The 20420-nt window shown below is 45.7% G+C and overlaps 1 protein-coding gene across 8 annotated transcripts in view; it reads left to right on the forward strand.

The window, feature by feature from the left end:
* ZNF532 (zinc finger protein 532) overlaps positions 1 to 20420 on the forward strand; it is a 110482-nt gene that overhangs the window by 55084 nt on the left and 34978 nt on the right. For 6 of the 8 annotated variants that reach the window (XM_043558991.1, XM_043558992.1, XM_043558996.1 and 3 more), the window contains 3 exons: positions 8499 to 8680; positions 13190 to 13366; positions 19177 to 19339. The exons of the other annotated variants lie outside the window; for them this stretch is intronic. In XM_043558991.1, coding sequence (XP_043414926.1) covers positions 8499 to 8680; positions 13190 to 13366; positions 19177 to 19339 — 522 coding nt within the window. The remainder of the gene's footprint in view (positions 1 to 8498; positions 8681 to 13189; positions 13367 to 19176; positions 19340 to 20420) is intronic. 8 annotated transcript variants of the gene reach the window in all.

Below are 20420 nucleotides of genomic sequence, written 5' to 3' on the forward strand. Positions count from 1 at the left end.
GCCAGGGAGGGGCAGAGAGAGAGAGGGAGACACACAACCCGAAGCAGGCTCCAGGCTCCGAGCCATCAGCACAGAGCCTGATGCGGGGCTCAAACTCACGGACCGTGAGATCATGACCTGAGCCAAAGTCGGACGCTTAACCGACTGAGCCACCCAGGCGCTCCTAGAACGTACTTTTCATGTGTTTATGTGCCCTCTGTATATCCTTTTTGGTGAAATGTCACTTTTGCCTGTTTTCTAATTAGGTTGAGCGCGTGTGTTTTAACTGTTGAGTTTTAAGACTTCTTGTTGTATTTTGGATACTAGTCCTTTGTCGGGTATGTGGTTGCAAGCCCTTCCTCCCAGTTGTGGCTTGTCTGTCCATCTTTTAAGAAGGTTTTACGGAAGTACACTTGAGCCTTTGCATCTTTAAGCAGATCTTCGGCAGAGCAGAAGGTTTCAGCTTTGAGGGCGTCCAGCGCAGTTTTCCCTCTTAGAGCTTGTGCTTTTGGCGTTGAGTCTGTTGTTTGCTCTAGATTCTGAAAAATTTTTTCCTGTGTTTTTTCCCGGAATGTTGTCTGGTTTTAGGTTTCACGTGTAAGACCACGATCCACTTGGGTTCGTTTTTGTATAAGGTATGAGACTTACACTGAGTTCTCTGCTGCCGTCTGTTTTCCCCATGCACGTCTTCTTTCCCTAATACTCTTTGTCCAGAAGGCTGTCTTTCCTCTGTTCAGTTGCCTTGGCACCTTCCTCAGATATCAGTTGGGCGTTTTTTTTTTTTCTAAAGTAAGCTCTATACTTAACAGCGTGGGGCTCGAACTCCCACCCCCAAGATCAAGAGTTGTACACTCTACCGACTGAGCCAGCCAGGCGTGCCTCCGTTGGGCATATTGGTGTGTGGTTATTTCTGGGTTCTGTTCCGTTGATTAACATGTCTGTCCCTCCACCAACACCGCAGTCTTGATTGTAGTGACTGTAAAGTGTCTTGAAATCCAGTCTTGGTCTTGAAACACAGATACCTCCAGTTTTTATTCTTTTTTTTTCCCTCAAAATAGTTTTTTTTTTTTTTTTTTAATAAAAGGATAGTTGACACTCACACTTTTTTAGCTATTCTAGTTCTGTCTTGCCATATAAATTTTAGAATAGCCGTGTCCATATCTATAAAGAATCTTGTTGGGATTTTGATAGGAATTACATTAAACCTGTATATCAGTTTGGGGAGAATTGATATCTTTATTGTGGTTGAGTCTTATAGTTCATGAATACAGAATGTCTCTCCGTTTATTTTTAGATCTTTGATTTCTGTTATCATTTTGTGGTTTTCGTCATACATGTCCTCTGAGTGTCGTTCTGCTCTCTCTTTTCCTTCCTAATAATTGTAAATGGCATTGTACTTTTCAGCATTCGCGTGTTCATTGCCGATATGTTGAAATGCAGTTAAGTTTTCTGTGTTTGTCATGTACCTCATGACTTCGTTGAACTCATTTATTGGAGTCCATGTTTTGGGTGACTTTTCAGGTATTGAACCAGCCTTGCATCCCTGGAATGAATTCCCCTTGGTCAGGCTATGTAGTTCTTTTTATATATTGTGAATTTTATCAGCTGATACTTTGTGTTAGAGTTTTATGGGTGAATTCATGTAGTTTTTTTTTTTTCTTTTAACTTTCTTTGGTTGGTTTTGGACAGGTTAATGTTAGCTTTAAATAATGCACTGACAGGAATTCTTTTCTATTTCCTAGAAGAGACTGTACAGTTAGTATTCATTTAAAAAAAATATATATATGTATATGTATATGTATATGTATATTTGGTAGAATTCTTCAGTGAAACCATCTGGGCCTGGAGTTTTTTGTTTTTTTTTGTTTTTTTTAAACCATCTGGGCTGGTAGGGGTGGAAGCCCCACTTCCTACTGGCTCTCTCTGCCACCATCTGGGCAAGGGTGTGGGGACAACACCCAGCTGTGAAAGGGTGGAGGTCTGGGCTGTACCTGCACTTGGCATGGTGGGTGTGGGGCCACAGTGTTTCCTGCGGTACGTGGCTGGAGGAGAGCAGTAACTGTCTAAAAGTTTTCTGTGTTGTTAGTCTGCCCCTTTCCTGCTGCTTTGGCCAGAAATAGCGGGCTTTTGTTGGGGACTTTCTTTCTGTTTTGTCTCTACCTATTGGTGTTTCCGAGTTGCCGCTTTCTTCAGCTCCAAACTGGGGATACACGAGGCAAAAAGAAACCCAGGGAACTCCCCACCGTGTCATTGCTAGGGTCCCGAGATCCCTAGCCAGCCTGCTGGAGGCCTCTTAAGAGTCTTTTCGTGTTTGTTTCGTAGATGATGTCCAGGAGTTGTGCTTGGTGGAAGGAACAGGGAAAGGTACTTGTGTGCACTCTGAAAACACCCTGTGCCGCTGCTCCGTCTTCAAGGACAGATTCCGTCGTTAGGCTCAGCCTGAGGCTTCCAGCCTGTGATTCTCGTTCGAGTTTTGGAACTAGGTGTCCTGGGAGCACAGCAACCCATTTGACCCCCCGGGCTTTCACTCCGAAGTCTTTGCATCTCAGACATTTCCCCTGCCCAGAGCGCATATCCTCATCCTTAGCCGACCTGCGAGAGCCGTTAGGAATGAGGTGGTGACTCTCGTCTTTTCCGTCTGTCGTCTGGGGAGCCCCGCCTCTGAAGGCCCCAGCCTTGCTCCTAGGAACAGCCTTTTTCTTGGCTGCGTGCAGCCACCATCACCCGTTCATCTCTCCGTTTCTCCCCACTTAGATGTTGACCCCTGTTGCTGTTTGAACGGGTCGTCCCGGAAGCAAAAGGTCTTTCTGTTAACCCAGCCGTGGCTGCACGCGCCGGATGTCCTCCCAGCGCCTTCCCGCACGTGCGTGTTTAGCCTTGGAAACCTTTAAGAGAATGCATCGAGGTGAAGTAAGGTTTCGGTGGCCTTTGCTGAATTCTGCCCTCCCAACTACTCCCTTCCCGCGGATGTTCTGCGGTCAGCCTGTACAAAAGTACTGATTGCCCCCAAGAGTCGAGAGTGCCACTTTTTGATGAACCGGCCCCATGCCCAGCACACCCGCTGGTGCAGGTCTCTGCTAAGAGCTGGGTTGGAAGGTATGGTTGAGCCCGAGGCCCACGGCCCCACGTTCCCCAAGGCAGAACCCAAGTCACAGAATCCCGTCACACTCTGACGCGTGACGGCAGGGGGACCCCAGGCACGCTTGGCCCGGCTTGCCCTGCCCGTGCCTGCCCGTCGCCCAGAGGAGCAAGCAGCTTAAGGAGAGGGTAGGGTGGCAGAGAACCTTGGGTGGATCCTTTCCTCGCCCCACCACGTGCAACCCAGCAGTGCAGTGAAAATGGAGCCCCGTGTGCCCTTGACTTGTAACAGCAGTAAGTCTGGCCTGGTTGGAGGTGTTTATTCCCACCTGTGTGATGATAAGAATCCCTACTTTGGGGGAGTTAGGCGGAGGGGTGGAGCAGCTTCCCTGTTCTCCGTGAAGTATTTAAGAACTGACAGCTGTAGTTTTAATAACTGATACTCAAATGTGTTGGAATGTCACTGCTTCACCTCCCCGTGAAGCCGCGACCGAATTGAGCCAAGTGCAGACCGGAAGTGCTTACCGTAGTAACCTCTTCATCGGTGGAATTGACACCAGCATTAGAATCCGAGAATGTTACAGGTTCCGTGGTCACCCCTTCCGTTTTACAGTTGGGGAAGCAAATGCCCAGTGAGTGGCAGGAGGGGCACTCAAGGCGAGATTGCGTTCTAGCTGGCTCATCGTTCTTTCCGCTTTGTCACACTGATAACCGAAGGTACAGAAGCGTTCTACGGTGGCAGAGACCGTAAGAATTATATGAGAATGGACTCTTGGCTTCTAGCCAGGCCAGCAGATAGAGGTGACTTTTGTGCAGTGACCTGCATTTGCAAGGGCTTGCCGATTCAGTTTAGTTTCTGGGCATCGTTAGCACAACATGCCGAGTATATTAAATTTTCTTGAGCAGCCCCGGCCAGCCCTCGTTCCTAGACATGCTGTGCTTCAGGCAGCCACTTCTGGAAACCGTGGAGCCCACCTCAGTGCCCTCGCCTGCCCAACACATTACTCGCTGTAGACTCCTGACTCTTGCTTGGTCCTGTTCTCCTAAGCGCTTAATTTCACTTCCGGCCGGCTTAGTCCTGTCCCAGTTTGCATTTTAGCGTGATCAACCCTTTCTCCCGTGATCATTCTCTCAGTAGGTTGCATGTGCTGACCCTCTGGCTTTCTGTAAACTTTCTCATTTAACTGTCAGCTCTTACCAGGAGATTGTAGTGTTGCAGAATGATGCGAGGACAAAACCACCACAACCCACTGGCTTTGGAAACAAAAGTATATGTATAGTCATTGCTGCTAGAGATCTTTCATCATGTCCTTGCCAGGTTAAGGGAGATGGCGAATGAAACGCCTTGTCCGTATTCTCATCGTGAAACTGGATGAAAGTGAAAGCCAGAAAACCAACTGGAGTACTTTGTTATTACTGGTATTATTTTGGGGCGGGGTGGGGGGGTAATTCTGCTGTAGGCCGAAGGCTACAAAACTGTCCGCGAGGCAGGAACCGTTTGTGCAGCACGGGGGCTGTTAAATCGGCGGTGTTTTGAACTTCAGGCCCACTGTCGCAGGCAGCTGCCGGCTTTGGTCTGTTTGAAACGTAAGCACAAGACACGGTGTATCTACTCCTGTTTCTCCAGCTTTTCTCATCTTTCCCAGGGTGTTTTTCCTCCTTAGAACGTGAATCGAAGCGCACAGAGTTGTTTTCCTCGTTACTCAGCTGACTCCTTGTGGGTGCGAGGAGGACGCTAAGCCCGGGCACACCTGAGTCCTCAGTAGGGCCGGGACGCGCCCCGGCCCCCTCCTCCCAGGTGCCAGCCGCCGGTGGCAGTGCCCAGATGGGGCAGAGAGGGCACAGGACAAGTAATCGTCACGTATGGAGTGTGACTCCTGTTCAGCTTTGTCTTCCTATAGCCTGCTTGTGTTACTTGACCATTGAAAGGTCGTATCTTTAAAAAGTAGCAGTTCTCTGAGCAAATGAGTCTGCCCCAGAGACTGTGGGCAGTTAGCTGTTTAGTAACTCAGTGCTGAAAATACTTCTCCTTTTTCAGATGATGGAAGTAAAACGTCAGAAGACACATGAAACCATTTAAGTGCATTTCATTACGGTTGACCCTTGAACAACGTGGGGGGTTAGGGACATGGACCCTCCACGTGGTCAAAAATCCACGTATAACTTTTGGTGCCCCCTAAACTTAACTCCTGATAGATAGCCCGTGGTTGACCGGAAGCCTGGCCGATAATGTAAAGACTTGATTTTGAGTAACACGTGTTCTGAACGTCACATGTGTCCTTATAGTAAAGCTAGAGAAAAGAAAATGTTAAAATCACAAGGAAGAGGAAATACACTGCAACACCGTACTGTAAAAAAAATCCCCACGTAAGTGGACCCGCGCAGTTTAAACCACGTTGTTCAAGGGTCAGCTGTATACTTTTTTCTAATCAAGACGTAGGTATTAAACTGCTTCATCTTCTTGTAAATACCCTCAACTTGTATAGCAGAGAAGTAGAGTTTTAAGACCTGTTTTAGTTCCTTTGATTAAGAAAAAGGAAGAAAAGTCATTCTTTTAGACCACAGAGAAGTCCTGGCTTGCCCCCTTGCTAATATTGCCCTCAATCCAGAGAATGGGTGCCATTGCCATGAATTCAGAGCATCCCAGAAAGGCTAATGGGCTGTTCTCCTTGCTGCTGTGAAAATGCGCCACCGTCTTGGGAAGCAGGGGGTGTAATAGCGTTATCTAAAGCAGGGAGAGTGAAACAAAAAAGAAATTCCAGGGAGCCCCATTAGGTACTAGTCATGTGAGTTTAAAACTATTGACATCAAGGAGGAGAATGTCTGCAACCAGAATACCATGCTTTTTCTCGAAGTGGAACGAAGGCAGGGAGTGGAAGCGAGAACCCAGAGACAAACGCGGGAGTAAACGTAGCGTATGTGCACGAATATACATGTATCTGTGTGTGTAAACTGAAGACCAGGTCTTAGTCCAGCGTGCTTCCGCGGGGACTGAATTCTCCCAGGAATTGCAAACTACGGAAGTGTTTTGATTTGGGGCAGTAGTACGTCCTGGCTCCCCCTTTCTCCTTGAACCTCTGTGTCTAAAGTGGGGTGAGCACCCTCAGTGGGGGGAAATGGAGGGCAGGTGCCCGGAGCTAGGCAGCGGCTGGGGTGGGAGATGGGGGGGGGGTGGTACACGGGCCGTGAGCAGCCCTCACAGAGCCCCACGGGCCCCACCGCCCCGTCCCACAGGGTGTCACGAAGGAAACGCTTCCCCGCGCCGGGAAGCGGGTACGAGCAAGGTCGGTATCGAAATGTCAGTTGTTGGTGTCTGTTGCTCTAACGCATTTTTCGTAGTCTTTGCAGTTCAAGATTTCTGTTGTAAAGAACACTCAGTAGTTCGCAAAATCTCTTCCTGAATTTGAATCATTTCGATACTTACCTTAGGTAACCCGCTGGCAACAAAACCTTTTCACTCACCAGTATTTCCGCGACTGTTTATACAGTTATGTATGTATTATAAATATATGAGCGAATAATTCATTGTGAATTTTATATGTATCGTGAAGGATATGTGTTGATCTATCTTGACACGAGATCATGTGAGAGTTATTTTGAGCATTTCTGGAACGCAGACTTTGTTTCCTTTTTAGATGTTCTTTTATTTGTGTTGCTGTTTTTCCCCTCTCTTATAAAAATAGCATGACCACGCTGCTTTTAGATCAAAGAGAAGCTGTGGAGAGGGTGTCCCCTCGTATCCCAACGTAATTGTCAGGCGGTTCTAATAGATGAGACAATAAGCTCTCAGGTCCGAAAATGTACACAGCTTCCCAATGATCTCCCTTACCTATTTCATAGATCGTGATGAGAATTAAATGGGATGTTGTATTTAAATGTATGTAAAGTACTTAGTTCACCACTCGGCCTCTAGTGGAATGGGGTCTATGTCTAAGGAGCCCGTGGAAAAGCAGATGGTGTAATTCACTGCCTGGGATTAATGACCGCGTGGCGAAAGCAAATAGAAGACTTGAGTTCAAAGAAACCAGTGATTACCTGTGATAATGTAGACGGCACCAGGATCTTCTAATGCATGAAGCTGTGAATTGGTTTCCCTTGTTGTGGCTTGTTTTCACCTTTGCTCTATGTGTTATTAGAAAAGGAACACTATTTTTAAATGACGCTAACCTCCTCAAAGCTGCCTGTAATGTTCTTACTTTGTGATTATAATAAACATTTTGTGGGATAAAGTTTGTATTTTAGTCCTTTCAGGAGGAGACCCAGACAGAATGTTCAAGTGAGTTTTCTGGTTTTCCGTGGTTTCAATCGCTCAGAGGTGTAAACCTTAATTTTGGGGGGCTTGAGTCAAAGGCTTAAAAGAAAAAGTCTTCTTAAAATTTTACAACGCTGTCATCAGTTTAAACGATCATTTTGAGTCTTAGCTGGAGTCTGTATTATGAGGCTTTCTGTAACGGGCTTTAGTACCAATTGGGCATTTTGGAAGGTCGTAGGTACCTGTTGCATGAATGGCTAAGTGGAATTTAAACACATTTTACCTCCTGCTATGGTAGGTTTATTTTTGGAGTGGACCCTTTATATTTACCTTAAGTTTTCCGTTTTGGGGTTTTAAAAATATGCCATGTTTACCACTTACATCCAACAGGATAAAAAACAGCGTGTTTCAGTTTTTCCTGGTTAGTTAAATGTGGGGTCTTTTCCAAAGAGCATTTCTGTCTTGATGTCCTATGTGATTAGATTTTAAGCTCTATAAAGGTTCAGTTTAATGTCTAAATTTATGTCTCTGAATTTGAGTTCGCTGCTTTGAATTATAAATCCTCTAATGTCCAGCTCGTCCATTGAAAGACCAATTCAAGTGGAAAAAAGAACAACTAATTGCTGTGGCCATGCTTTTGCATTTCTGTATTTTAGATTTCAGATAACAGAAGTGACGGGGGAGAAAGAAAGAAAGGAAGAAAAAAAACGGGATTAGTCTCTAATTAATTTTTTATTATTCTTGAGAAAGTTCTTATGAGTTGTGGGAACTGGCTACTGTGGAGATAGATAGATGCCTGTCAACGTGTAATTACACATTAAAGTTGGTTTGCTACGGTAATTTGCAAGAATATCTCCTCTAATACCCCTTCTCTGCACTAAATAAACAAAATGCAAACGTAACAAAATTGGAAGTCTCCCCGAAGCTGCCGTTCTCTTAACCTCATGCTTTGGGGCATGCTTTGGGATGACCCTGACCGTGCAGCACAGTATCGTTTTGATTGCACGGGGTAAGGGCCGTTACGTTGAAGGTTGTAACTTCTCAGTTTGCGGTTTCCTGGGACTTGGAATCCGTGATAGCAGCATTTGAAACGAGCCACGTGCAGTTGTTGTGGGGTGTAACCGAGCTGCTTTGCCTATTAGCAAATACTTCGTAGGACCAACCCTGTCTCCCCCTTTGGTTTATCTAGAAGACTTGCACTGTCTGCCAGATGCTGCTTCCTAACCAGTGCAGTTACGCATCACACCAGAGAATCCATCAGCACAAATCTCCCTACACCTGCCCCGAGTGCGGGGCCATCTGCAGGTCGGTGCACTTCCAGAGCCACGTCACCAAGAACTGTCTGCACTACACGCGGAGAGTTGGTTTTCGGTCAGTATATCGTTTGCTTCCGTGCAAGTAAAGCCTGTTCACCTGTAACCGCACAGCATCGCGAATGGTCTGTGCACACGGTTTTCGGGGTCACACAGTGATACCTCAATTAACAGATCCCCTGGGAGCCTAGTTTGTTGGTGGTCGAGTTGATCCTTTCGAATCCTTGCGGTATTGGCCCTCCGGTCCCCCCAGAGCTGAGGGTAAACGGAGCCTGTCCTTCCAGCCCAAACCGTGCATGGGGCCAGGTTCGGCTTTGATGACCTGTTCGGGCTTTTTCTTCCTGCACCCTTTCCAGCATCCCTCTGTGGTCACGCTCTGTGCATTTTAACCCCTGTAAGGGTACCATGCATCTCTCTGCCTCTTAACACGTCTCCTCTGATCAGAACACAAAGGGTGCATGGTCCCTTACTTGTATTTCATCATGTCCAAGGATTGGGTGTTTGTCCTTTCCTCACTTTGCTCTTTGTGGAAGAACCTTCCACCCCAGGCCCCAGACAACCTCCCTGTATCCCTTTCTCCCCATTCCCCAAGTCCGGGCCGTTTCCCTCGTCTGTGTACATCTTAGCTATGGCCCTTTTCACCGCCCCCCCTGAGACTCTCAGATTCGTCTTTTACAACGTCTGGCAAATCTCATGTTCATTTAGCTGGTATTGAGTGACGATGAGCTTGAACTTTATCTTCCACTCTGTGACCTTCCGAAACACATTCCTGTGCCTTTTATATTTCGACCCAACAAAGGTCAGCCCAGAGAACAGGTTACTGATACACAGTGTCTTTGTTAATAGAGGTATTACTGTACTGTGTGTTAAGCGTTTGGTTGCCTGTCACTTTAACGTTAGACTGTTAATACACAGTGATATCTTTTAGCTATAATGCAGTTATGATATTTTATAAAAATGAAGTCTAGTCGGTATAATTTGATGGCTTTATTTCAGTGACACTTAGGGTACAGGATCAGCGGTTCCTTGGTGCTCTGTGCTTTTTTCTGATGCTAACAGAGACTTTGTGCCCATTTTTACCTCCTGCCTCCAAACCTGTGAAGCACACCTGCCTGATGCATTGGGATCTACCCGAGTAGGAAGCGTTTGGTTTGGAAATTACGGAACTAGAGTTTTTTTGGTTTTTTGTTTTTTGTTTTTTTTTGTGTGTATGCCAGTTTAGCCACTAATTTTATGGCAATTCATGTATTCTCCCTATGCCATGGTGCCTCTGTCTATAACCTCAGTGTGCTGTCCGAGGTCCATCTCCGCCGGGGTGTGACCGAGTACAACAGGATAATCCGAATGCGTGCTTTCAGTGCCTGGGAGGAAAGTCACATGTCGCAGGTGCCCTTGATTCCACAGAACCCACACGCAGCGATGCTTTGGTTCTCACCCCATGGTTTGAAACGATTATCGCTGGGTTCTTTGTTTAGCAACGGAAAGCAGTTCTGCCACATCGTCTCCGTGCTGTTCTCCCAAAAAGATGCCAGACTTTTCCTCAAATGTTTATTTTTCCAGTAGAACGAAAGTAAACTTGGGCTGGAATGAATAGAGGAAGTAGGACTTTTGCACTTTTCGCTGTTCCTGGTGTCTTTCCTAAATTAAAACAAGCTGTGCAGTCAGGCCAAAAGTCATCAGCTCAGTCGGAAAAGCCCATCCCTTGCGTCCCCGCCCCATTCACAGAGGTACTTACATTTGGCACTTGGAATTTCTAAGACTTTTGTGTTTAAGACAGGTTTTTTTTCTTGGACATGAGGCTGTGAAGATACGACCACGTGTGTACTCTGCTTAGTTCACGTTTACCTCTTTAGGTGGGAGAAAAAAAATTAACCTTGTTTTTTGTTTTTTGTTTTTTTCCTGCTATTTCAAGTAACCGTCCAGCCTCATACTTGATAGGGACTTAGCAGCCCCTTGGCCTTGTTATGGCTCCCCCCTCCTTTTTGACTCTGCACTTCATCATTTTCCATTTGATTTTTCTTTGGCCAGAGAAGTTCAGCATGGCTCCCGGCCTCCCTCGCCTCTGTGACTCAGTGTGCCTTGTTATTAGGTGTATTGTATCTCCCAGGTACTGAGTGGGTCACTCCCAACTCCTGGTTGATTTGGTAAAACTCCAATGTTTCTATGAATTTTCCTACTTCTTGATCCATTGGATCAAGGGGATCTAGAAAGGGGGTTTATAGGACTGTATACTGTATACATTAAAAAAAATTTTTTTGTGGGGGGCACCTGGGTGGCTTAGTCGGTTAAGCGTCCGACTTCAGCTCAGGTCATGATCTCACAGTCGGTGAGTTCGAGCCCCGCATGGGGCTCTGTGCTGACAGCTCAGAGCCTGGAGCCTGCTTCGGATTCTGTGTCTCCTCCTCTCTCTGCCCCTCCCCCGCTCATGCTCTGTCTGTCTGTCAGAGTCTCTCTCTCTCTCTCTCTCTCTGTCAAAAATAAATAAACATTAAAAAAGATTTTTAAAAATAAAAAAATGTATATTTTTTTTACATAAAGAGAAACTTGATTGGTACCTAGAACACAGAGGACCTCGGGTATATGAAATATTTATAGGCTGGATTTTTAGTAGCATTAAGATACTGTATGAACTCTACAAATTCTGTCTTCTATTTCTCTGTCTCATTTCCATTCCCAATTGGCCTCTGTAGCCCCTGAAACTTTTCTTGCACCTGTCAGCAGGTATTCTACAACTCTTTCTCTTCTTGCTTTGTTTTTAAATTCTCTGCTTTCTTTCCTCATGGTGATGAGGGTTTTTCCTTGGACTCCCTGATGCTTTTTTTTTTTTTTTTTTACCATGCCTTAGCTACTTCTTCAACTGTTGTCTAGATCCTTTAGCTTCCTGCTTGTTTTCTTCAAGATCAAATCTTCCGGTCCAGGCGACTTGAGAGAATGTCGAGAATTTGTTTCTTTGTCCCCTTCCTGGGTCTCGACTCTTTGAACACCACCTTCCTACCCTTGATGGGCAAGTTTTTCTGTTTGTGATGCTGATGTAGAGGATCCTCCTGTTACATTAGGAACCCATTTTTGTTTTATGTGATCCTCCTCTTTCGTAGGAATCCTAGGCTTCCAGGGTCGGGAAGAACTAAAAAGTGCTTGAGATTCAACTCTTTTCATTTTGCAAATGAGACATTCGCCCAGAGATCAGTAGCCTGTTCAAGACAACACAAGTTCAGTCTAACCCAAAATAATTGCAGTGTTGTTGGGTGGCTTTAATGCTGAAAGTAGTAGTTCAAGTAGATAAGATAACGGAGCTTTCTTAATTATTCTATTATTATTTAGTATCTTTAATATATGGGTTGCCAAACATTACGCCTTCAGTCATTTAAAATGCGGATGCGTTAATTACGATTTGTATGAAATGCTTGCTAAGCTTAACATGGCACCCTTTATAGAACCCACATGCTTCAAATAAGGCCAGTCCCGTGTGACTTTGGCACCCCCATGAATTCAGGAGGGAGGTTCCAAGGATGGAAGTACCTGGGACTAACGCAGAAATGATCAAGCCCTGCCCGCTGGAAGGCAGGCCCCGTCCACAGTCCTCGTTCCTGAAGCCAGCTCCCTCCTTCACTTCCAGGAGCGTGTCCGCTCAGGTGCATTACAGGTTTGTCTCCACAGACCCTACCCTCAAGTAGTTTTCAGGCGTGAACAAAGGATGGTGAGGTCATCAAATGGATGTGTCCGTAAGTGTTGTTGAGAGTCCCTGCACGAGAAAGATGAGGTTGGGGGGAAACGTATCTTAAGTGTCAGAGCTGGTTTCCGTGGGACTAGATGTGATCCGTTCTTGGATCCGATCCAATTATTACACACTCAAGAAGTCAGGGAGTCACCTGGAGAGGAATTCATCTAGTGATGTTGACTTGTCGGAAGTTTATAATTCATGTTATTTCTTAGACAAATGTAAGTAAGTGTGCTTGAACTTATTTTCCAGGAGATAAACAACCTAGGTGGTTAACTTTCTCTGCCCCACAGGCTCCCTTAACCTCCAGACACATTGACCACAGCACTGTGCACCAGGAGACAGTGGCCATGGCTTCGATGCCAGTACTGATTTATTCTCTCCGCCCCTCCGTTGATGGCACGTAGGTTGAGGCAGTGAAGATTTCTTCCATTGGAAATGCCATTGGTTAGGAACCTCAGGGCCTGGTGTGAGAACCTAGCACGTGGGAGTGTTCTCCAGGGTCACAGGTCGTAAGGTCTTGCCGTGTCCGTTGGCCCCGATACAGCCCCCATGGTCCATCGGTCTTCACAGTCCGGAGTTTGGGTATTTATTCCTGAAAAATTTAAAGATGCCCAAGAATCAGACCGTTTGAGTTTTGTTTTTTCTTCTTCGCTATCTTCTTTCTTAAATCTAGAAAAATAATTTGATCTGTTATCAATAGAAAAAAGCCCCAAAGCTTGCTTCCAAAGAGCCATTAGAAACCTTAAAGAGGCCATTAAACCATGCTCATTATACCTGACTTTTACAGCGAAGGTGCACATGCGTGAGGGTCCCGTGCTGACGACCGCGTGTTTGTTTTCCTGGCAGGTGTGTCCATTGCAATGTCGTGTACTCTGACGTGGCCGCTCTGAAGTCTCACATCCAGGGCTCTCACTGTGAAGTCTTCTACAAGTGTCCTATTTGTCCCATGGCGTTTAAGTCTGCCCCAAGCACACATTCCCATGCCTACACACAGCATCCTGGCGTCAAGATAGGAGAGCCAAAGTAAGTCCTGTTGCCTTCTGACTTTTATGCCACTGCTTTACCTAGCGACTTAGAGGAAGGAGTAGTTCTGTGGAAGAAAACTCAAAGAGATGAAGACTTAGGCCACCGCGCAGATTCCGCTGCTCCGCGAGGCGCCGCTCGTAGCTCATCGCTACCTAACCCGTTCAGCTCTTCCCAGGTGAAGCCTCTGCCCAGAGGAAAATGTTACCTATTATTTATGCTCTCGTCTTCAGTTTGTTTGTTTTGTTTTTTTTTTTTTTACGAAGCAGGTGAATATTTACCAATTTTTGCTCTTTGGCTTACGACGAGTTTAACAGCTAACTTCTTGGGGAACTGTAAAACGTGGTCTTTCCATTTTTACACGGTTTCTCATAGGGGCACGCTTTTCATCCTAACATTCATAATACGAAGTCCGTTTAAAACACTGGTTACTGAATTTAACTTCACAGCCAGTATAAGTCCTTGATTCATAAAAATAAACTTCATTTTTGCCTTTTAATCTTGCTCCTTATTTTGTAGTTTTTGCTTTATTGAGTCTTTAAGGACGAAGCGTCTGCTTCAGCAGACGAGGGCTGCCTGCCTGCGTTAACAGAGAGGAGGGAACGTGGGCCTTGGACGCAGAGTCCTGCCACCCCCCCACCAGCTGTGAGATCTGGGACCATCACGGGCTCTGTTTCAACTTCCATTTTCTCCCCTGTGAAGTGAGGGTAGCGTTCCATCCCAGAGCTTGTGTGAGGCAGAGAGGAGGTGACATTTAAGATGCGTGGCACACAGTCCCTCTGTCTGGAGCACAGAGGGGGCTCAGTAGCACGGGTCCTTTCCACGTTTCCTCTTTGTCATGTACACAGCACTGGGTTAGCTGCTTTTGGCCAGGCTCCTTTATTCCAGGATTATTTATGGCAGTGTGGCATCTGATCGTGACGTGAGGCTAAATTTGCTGCCCCAGGCTATTGCTGGGTTTCACCCCACCCACCGTCCAGGAAAGCTTGGAGGGAAGATGTGGATATTCCATGTCATATATGTCTGGCTTGCATTGTAACCTCTAGTTTGGGGGAGATATTAATGACTGGACGCTACAGGAATGAGTCTGTTTGCTAAAAGAACTACGATAAAATGGGATTCTGTTCGAGTGGGACCTTCGCTCTGATCTCTGTGGATCCTCAAACTGCAGATCGGGTGATCCATGTAGCACTTGGTGTCTTGACCCTGAAGACGCACTTCAGTGAGTTCTAGTAAAACAGTCTTTGGTGTTCGTGGTAGTAAGGCTTCTGGACACTAAAGCAGTATCTTGCCCCCAGTTAATAGGTTTTTTTTTTTTTTATTTGGTTCTTTCTTCAAATAAATCAAACTTCACTGAAATCTGGAATAGTAGTTGTTACCTGGGAATACAGGGCAGCAAATTTGTAACATAAACCAAAACAGCATTTTTCAAATTTGAGTAATGCGTAGGAAAAAATTATTCCGGTATTGGCCTAAAATTATTTTCACTATAGTGGTTCCTTAATAAGTGCCAAGCCTAAAGATAGGCATGGACTACTATGTTTTAAACTATAAAGCTAAAAAATAAATAAGTAAATAAATTATAAGTGAAATACGACAAAACTGCCAAAGCAGTGAACTTTAACTTAACTTCATTGATTCAAGGTGACCATGGTGCTTGGCTGGAGCGCGTCCTTCCCTGCGGCTTGGCTGTGGTACCAGGTGCCGCTTCTCGGGCTCTTTTTATCTTTGTTGGTCACGACTGGACCACAGCGTGCCTTGAGATCCCTCTTGCCTGCCGCCTCTCCCAGTTCAGGCTCTTGGAAAACCTTCCTTCCTGCGGCCTGCTGGAATGCTGTCTGGCCTACACTTGACTCGGAAGCTTCCTTTTGACATTAAACCCATCTCTGCCCTGCATCTCAGGGCAGCCCCCCCCCCCCCCCCCCCCCCCCGCCAAATCAGTAGCCCTGACTGCGTTGGAAACTCAGGCATCGAAGTCCCTTAGCAGTATTTGGTTAACAGGCAGTTATGCAAGTGACTCATCATTATGCAAGTGATGTGCATTAACTTAAAAGATCAGTATAAAAATACTCCACTCCCCCATTTCCTTTAGAGAATATGTGGAGGTCTGAAAACGCACCCATAAAGCCCTGCAGTCCCAGCAGCTCAAATTGAAAAGGACAATGCAAGAGTTTGTTTATTTAAAAAAATTTTTTTGTGTAACGTTTATGTAGTATTTCTCAGATGCCAGGTGCTTACTGTTCCTGTGTTTGTTTCTTGCTTTTCAGTCACTTAATTACACTTAATTACATAAGAGACAGAGTTTCTGAACAGGTCCCTACGAAATAAAGCACGTGCAAAGTTGTGGTCGCCACTGGGCGGAGGGCTTTGGGGTCCGACAGTGCTGAGTTTGAACCTAGGCTTTGTGCAGCATCGAGCAGATCCTCCCATCTCTCTGTGCCCATCTGTGGTTCGCCTGTGGAAGGTGTGGACACTGTCAGGTGTTGCTCAGGACAGTGCTTGGCGCTTAGTCAGTGGCAGTAAAGGAGAAGGTTTGTGGTGGTGATTTCAGAGCTGGGGATGTTTCATTCCATTTGTTGTTGCATGTGTTTCAAGGGTAGCACCCGGTTTCAAGGGGAGCAGGCTGTGGGTTGGGCCTGAGCGTGGGTATTTGCTTTTAGCCTTCTAGTTCTTTTTAACCCCTTCCGCTGCCCTCCCCGCTTCTCTTCGGTTCCACGCCACCCCACCCCCTGGCCTGGTTATCATATCCGACCGTTCCCTGAGTCCTGCCACCAGGGTAGGATTCAGTCACGCTTAGAAGTTTGGCTCTCAGAGCCCATTACGACCCCATAGGACCTCCGCCGCCGGCCCCACAGCCTGGGAATCCAGCCACGCTATGATTCTGTCTGTTCCCTCACCATGCTCTACCCACACATTTGCCCGACTACCTTCCCTCCCCGGCCTGGCTGTCCCCTGTGGTTTTCTTCCATTGTCAGTCGGGATCGTCATGGTCTAACTCTGTGTCAGTGAGGCTCGTTTATTTGGGCTTTGTTTTTTTTTTTAACACGAGCACCGTTTGAACATTTTTTAGTTTCTGTCCTACGCAAGAGTTGGAAGGACTCTATAGAGACTCTGACGTCCCTCCCCCCCACATTCCCTAATTGTCAGCATTCACGACGTTTAATATTACTCCACTGTCTCGTTCTCCCCGAGTCTCTTTTTCTCGTGTTCAGGAATAATGGGCAGCATGACATAAATATCGGTGTTCTGCCTCTCGTCCCAAAAGGGACAGCCAGGGATGTCCCCACCATTTAGCCGTCCCAATCAGAAATCGGTGTTGGGCTCATTCCTGCCCAGTGCTTAGACCCCATTACAATTTCTCTAATAAATGAGAAAATATCTTTTTGTTTGTTTGTTTGGCTCAGGTTCAAAATCCTATCCAGAAGGTTGTTCTGCATTTAACGGTCCTGTCTCGTTCTTCCCTCTGGAACAGTTGCTTGCTCTTTCCCTGCCTCTCCTGTCTTTGGTCATCCAAAAGAGGACACTGGCCTTTCGTTCTTGGGATGACCGCCGTCCGTCACGGCCTTCTTGTAGCTGGACTCGGGACACGTCCTCCTGGCAGGAAGCTCCCCATTGTGTTATATCAGAGACACATGCTGCCTGTCTGTGCTTCCCGTGGAAGTTCTGACTCCATCATCTGGCCAAGTGGGTGTCCGCCAGATCTCTCCTCTAGAAAGCCATCACCTCCCCCTTCATACGAGTCAGCAGTTTGTGGGGCGGTGTCCCGGTATTCTACCGGCAGACTGTTCCCCAGAAAAATGCCTAGGTAAATAGTTGATCTCCTCTCTTATACTTTTCTTTGCTCTGCGGTAGAGAGCATAAAAAATCAAAGCAAACAAAAACCCCTCCCCAAAGGAATGTGGCACGAATAGAAGGAACCGTGCCGTTTTTCATGAAATAGTTATTTCTGAAAATGTAAGCATAGAATCCTGAGGAAACCTCTCTTAGCCTAGCTAGTAAATTTTCATTCTCTTCCTGAGGCTATTCTTTTCCTCTTACTGCTCTATGCTGATAACAGAAAAACCGAGAAGTACAGACCAGGAAAACAGTAAGAAAACCTGTAATACCATCCCGCAGAGATGACAGTTCTATAACCTTCTGCTTCTTTTCTACGCCCTGAGAAAGATGTGGTCGTATCGTACATATTGCCTTGTTACATATTGTGTTCATTTTCACGAAAGTCTTTCCGGTCATTGGTATACGTCCATAGCATACTTCTTAAAAAATCACATAGTTGCTCTGACTTCAGTACTTAATATTACCGGATGTTGGGGCTACTTTCAATTCTAAGCGATTTTAAATAGTGAGGAAATGAACATCCTTGTCACGCTCGGTCAGGTTAATGATGACAACATCACTTGTGCGCCTCCTTCGAGTGTGTGGCGAGGTCACGAAGTCCTAAAAACAAACAAACAAGAACATCCCTCCCCTCCCCAGTCACATGTGCTCGTGATCTGCGTTAAATTACTAATATGTCGAGACCTTGGAAAACCCGTGCCGCTCAATCCAATTAAACTTACACATTTTATGTGGAAAAAGGGGAAAAAAAGTTAAATCTGTAATGTTTTCGTAGAACCACAAAGCGAGAAGTGCTTTCTTGAGAAGACCCTGAGAGGAAAGACATGGGGTTTCCAGAGGCATGCCTTTCTTTGCTTTGCTGTAGAAATAGCAAACAGAAGCACAACGTGGCTTTTTTCCTCTCTGACTTGTCCCTTCCGTCAGTGTTTCTCTGCCATTTTCCTAAGCTCCGAGGATTCTTTGTTCTTCTCGCCCTTCTCCTTCCAAGGCAGAACAGGGGTCCCTGGGGCCTCCCCTGAGGACCAGGGAGACCTGGAACCGTCACTGAAGAAAGGTGACCCATCCTGGACATACATGTTCATGAACCACCAGGAGAGCCCCTGGAGGCAGAGGTTTGGTAGCGGGGGAGTCTAGTACTTTCCCTCCTGCCTGAGCTTCAGTGGAAGGTGTTGATGGATAGAGGGGATTATGTTCAGAAGGTTCGGGTATAACGAATTAGTTTTTAAGGAGGTTGCTTGGCAGTAAGGTACAGAAATGGTTCGTAGTAGACCATGTTCTAAACCATTTTAAACACAGCAGACATTCAAGTGTTGAAGCAACTGTGGTATGGATTTTCTTTTCTGTTTCTTTCCTTTCTTTTTTTTTTGGTTTTTTTTTTTTTTTGGTGTATAATTGTTTACTGGCCTAGGGCTTTCCTTATGAAGAACACGTAGAGAAATACTGCGATTTCAGTGTAAAATTGTTACGAACTCGAAAAGAAAACTCGGGGCGAGTAACAGCTTATGCAAGCATCAGAGCTGAACAGCCCGACTTAAGTTCATTAACAAAATTCTTTATCAAGTTAGGGGACCGCCATCCAGCTGTGTTCCTGGTCCTATCTTAAAGAATACTTGAAAAAAAAAAAATCAAGGGTTCTTTGGCTCTGTGTTAAAATAACGAACAAGCGAAGATCTTGTAAAAAAACAAAACAAAACAAGTGTCAGATGTAGATGTGTAAGTAACAAAATGGTCATTAATTGAGACTTCACTGCAAAGGCGGTTGAATGCACCTTTACTCAAGCTGTGAAGATTGGTCTGCGCTTGAGCGATGCCAGTTGCCTTCAGAAGTTTGTTTCAAAGCTAAACTGTTTTTGTTCTTTTTACCGTGTTTACGTGTTCTCACTGCCTCTGCCCCCTTGAGATGTAAAGTAACGGTTCCCTCGGCTTCGGAGTTGAGGGCTGACTGACCTGTCCACACACTTCTTTTGTTTTAGAATAATTTATAAGTGTTCCATGTGCGACACTGTGTTTACCCTGCAAACCCTGCTGTATCGCCACTTTGACCAACACATCGAAAACCAGAAGGTGTCTGTTTTCAAGTGTCCCGACTGTTCCCTTTTATATGCACAGAAGCAACTCATGATGGACCATATCAAGGTGTGTGCGCATCTCTCGTGTCCGTTAAGTGCATTACAGACTCACATTCATTGATCACGAGTCAAGGCTGAGCTGTAGATGCCGAGGAAGCTGCATGCTGTTGAGGGAAGGGAAGGGTACTGATGTTGGTACTGAGCAGTTTACAGAATGCGGCCGTCAGACGTTCGCTTGACTGACTCCGCTTATTCCTGAGTCCTGGTCTGGGTCACCATGAAAGATCAACGCAGAGTAACAGATGAATGCCCTGGGATTCTAAAAGAAAAATAAAGTATTAGGGTTCTTTTTTTTGTCCTACATGTGAAAACGATGACGATGCAGTTTACTTTTCTTTGAGAAGTCCGTCTTGTACAGGCTTTAGAAATAGACAAGGACTCTGGCGAATTGTGTTAATTCGTTACAGATACCGGTGTATTTAGGAAAACGAGGGTCTTCCCTTGAGATTATTTAAGCAGTTAAATTTGCATGATAATGGATGCCCCTGGATCTTTTCGTCTTTTTTTTTTTTTTCTCTATCAAGGTTGCGTGTAAATTGATAGTGAAATGTGCTGGGTACAGCACAGTGTCTGGTCCCTGGTGAGTGTTCAGTTAACGAAATAAATGTCCAGTTTGGATAACCCACCCCCAACACCCAAAAGGGGCGCCTAAATCTCTTCACAGCCTTTTAAGCTCATGATGGACAGAGCTTGAGTCCTAGTCTCTTAACTGCGCACTGTGATGGGGTAAGCAGTTTTATTCCCATGTGATTAGGAGATAATATCCAGCAGCCCTCAGAGCTTAAAGGGACTTGACTCTTTAAAAAGAGAAATAACAAGCCCAGCATCATTAACTCCATCTCTCTTTCTCTTAGTTCTTCTCTTTTTTAATATATTATACGAGAAAGGTCAGTTTCAAGAGCAGATGAAGGTCTCTGAATTAGTCTAGTCTCATCGTAGTTAAATGAATGGACCGTTAATCCCTGAAATTTCCCGTGTTGAGCCTATGTGCGCTCACATAGTGTAACTGCCTACTGCAAAGAACCTAACGTCTCAGAGGGTCTGCTGGTTGGCAGCCGGGAGAAGGGGGTGGCACTGGGGCATTACTA

Source organism: Prionailurus bengalensis, chromosome D3 (assembly GCF_016509475.1).
Source record: "Prionailurus bengalensis isolate Pbe53 chromosome D3, Fcat_Pben_1.1_paternal_pri, whole genome shotgun sequence".
In the NCBI taxonomy this organism is placed as follows: domain Eukaryota; kingdom Metazoa; phylum Chordata; class Mammalia; order Carnivora; family Felidae; genus Prionailurus; species Prionailurus bengalensis.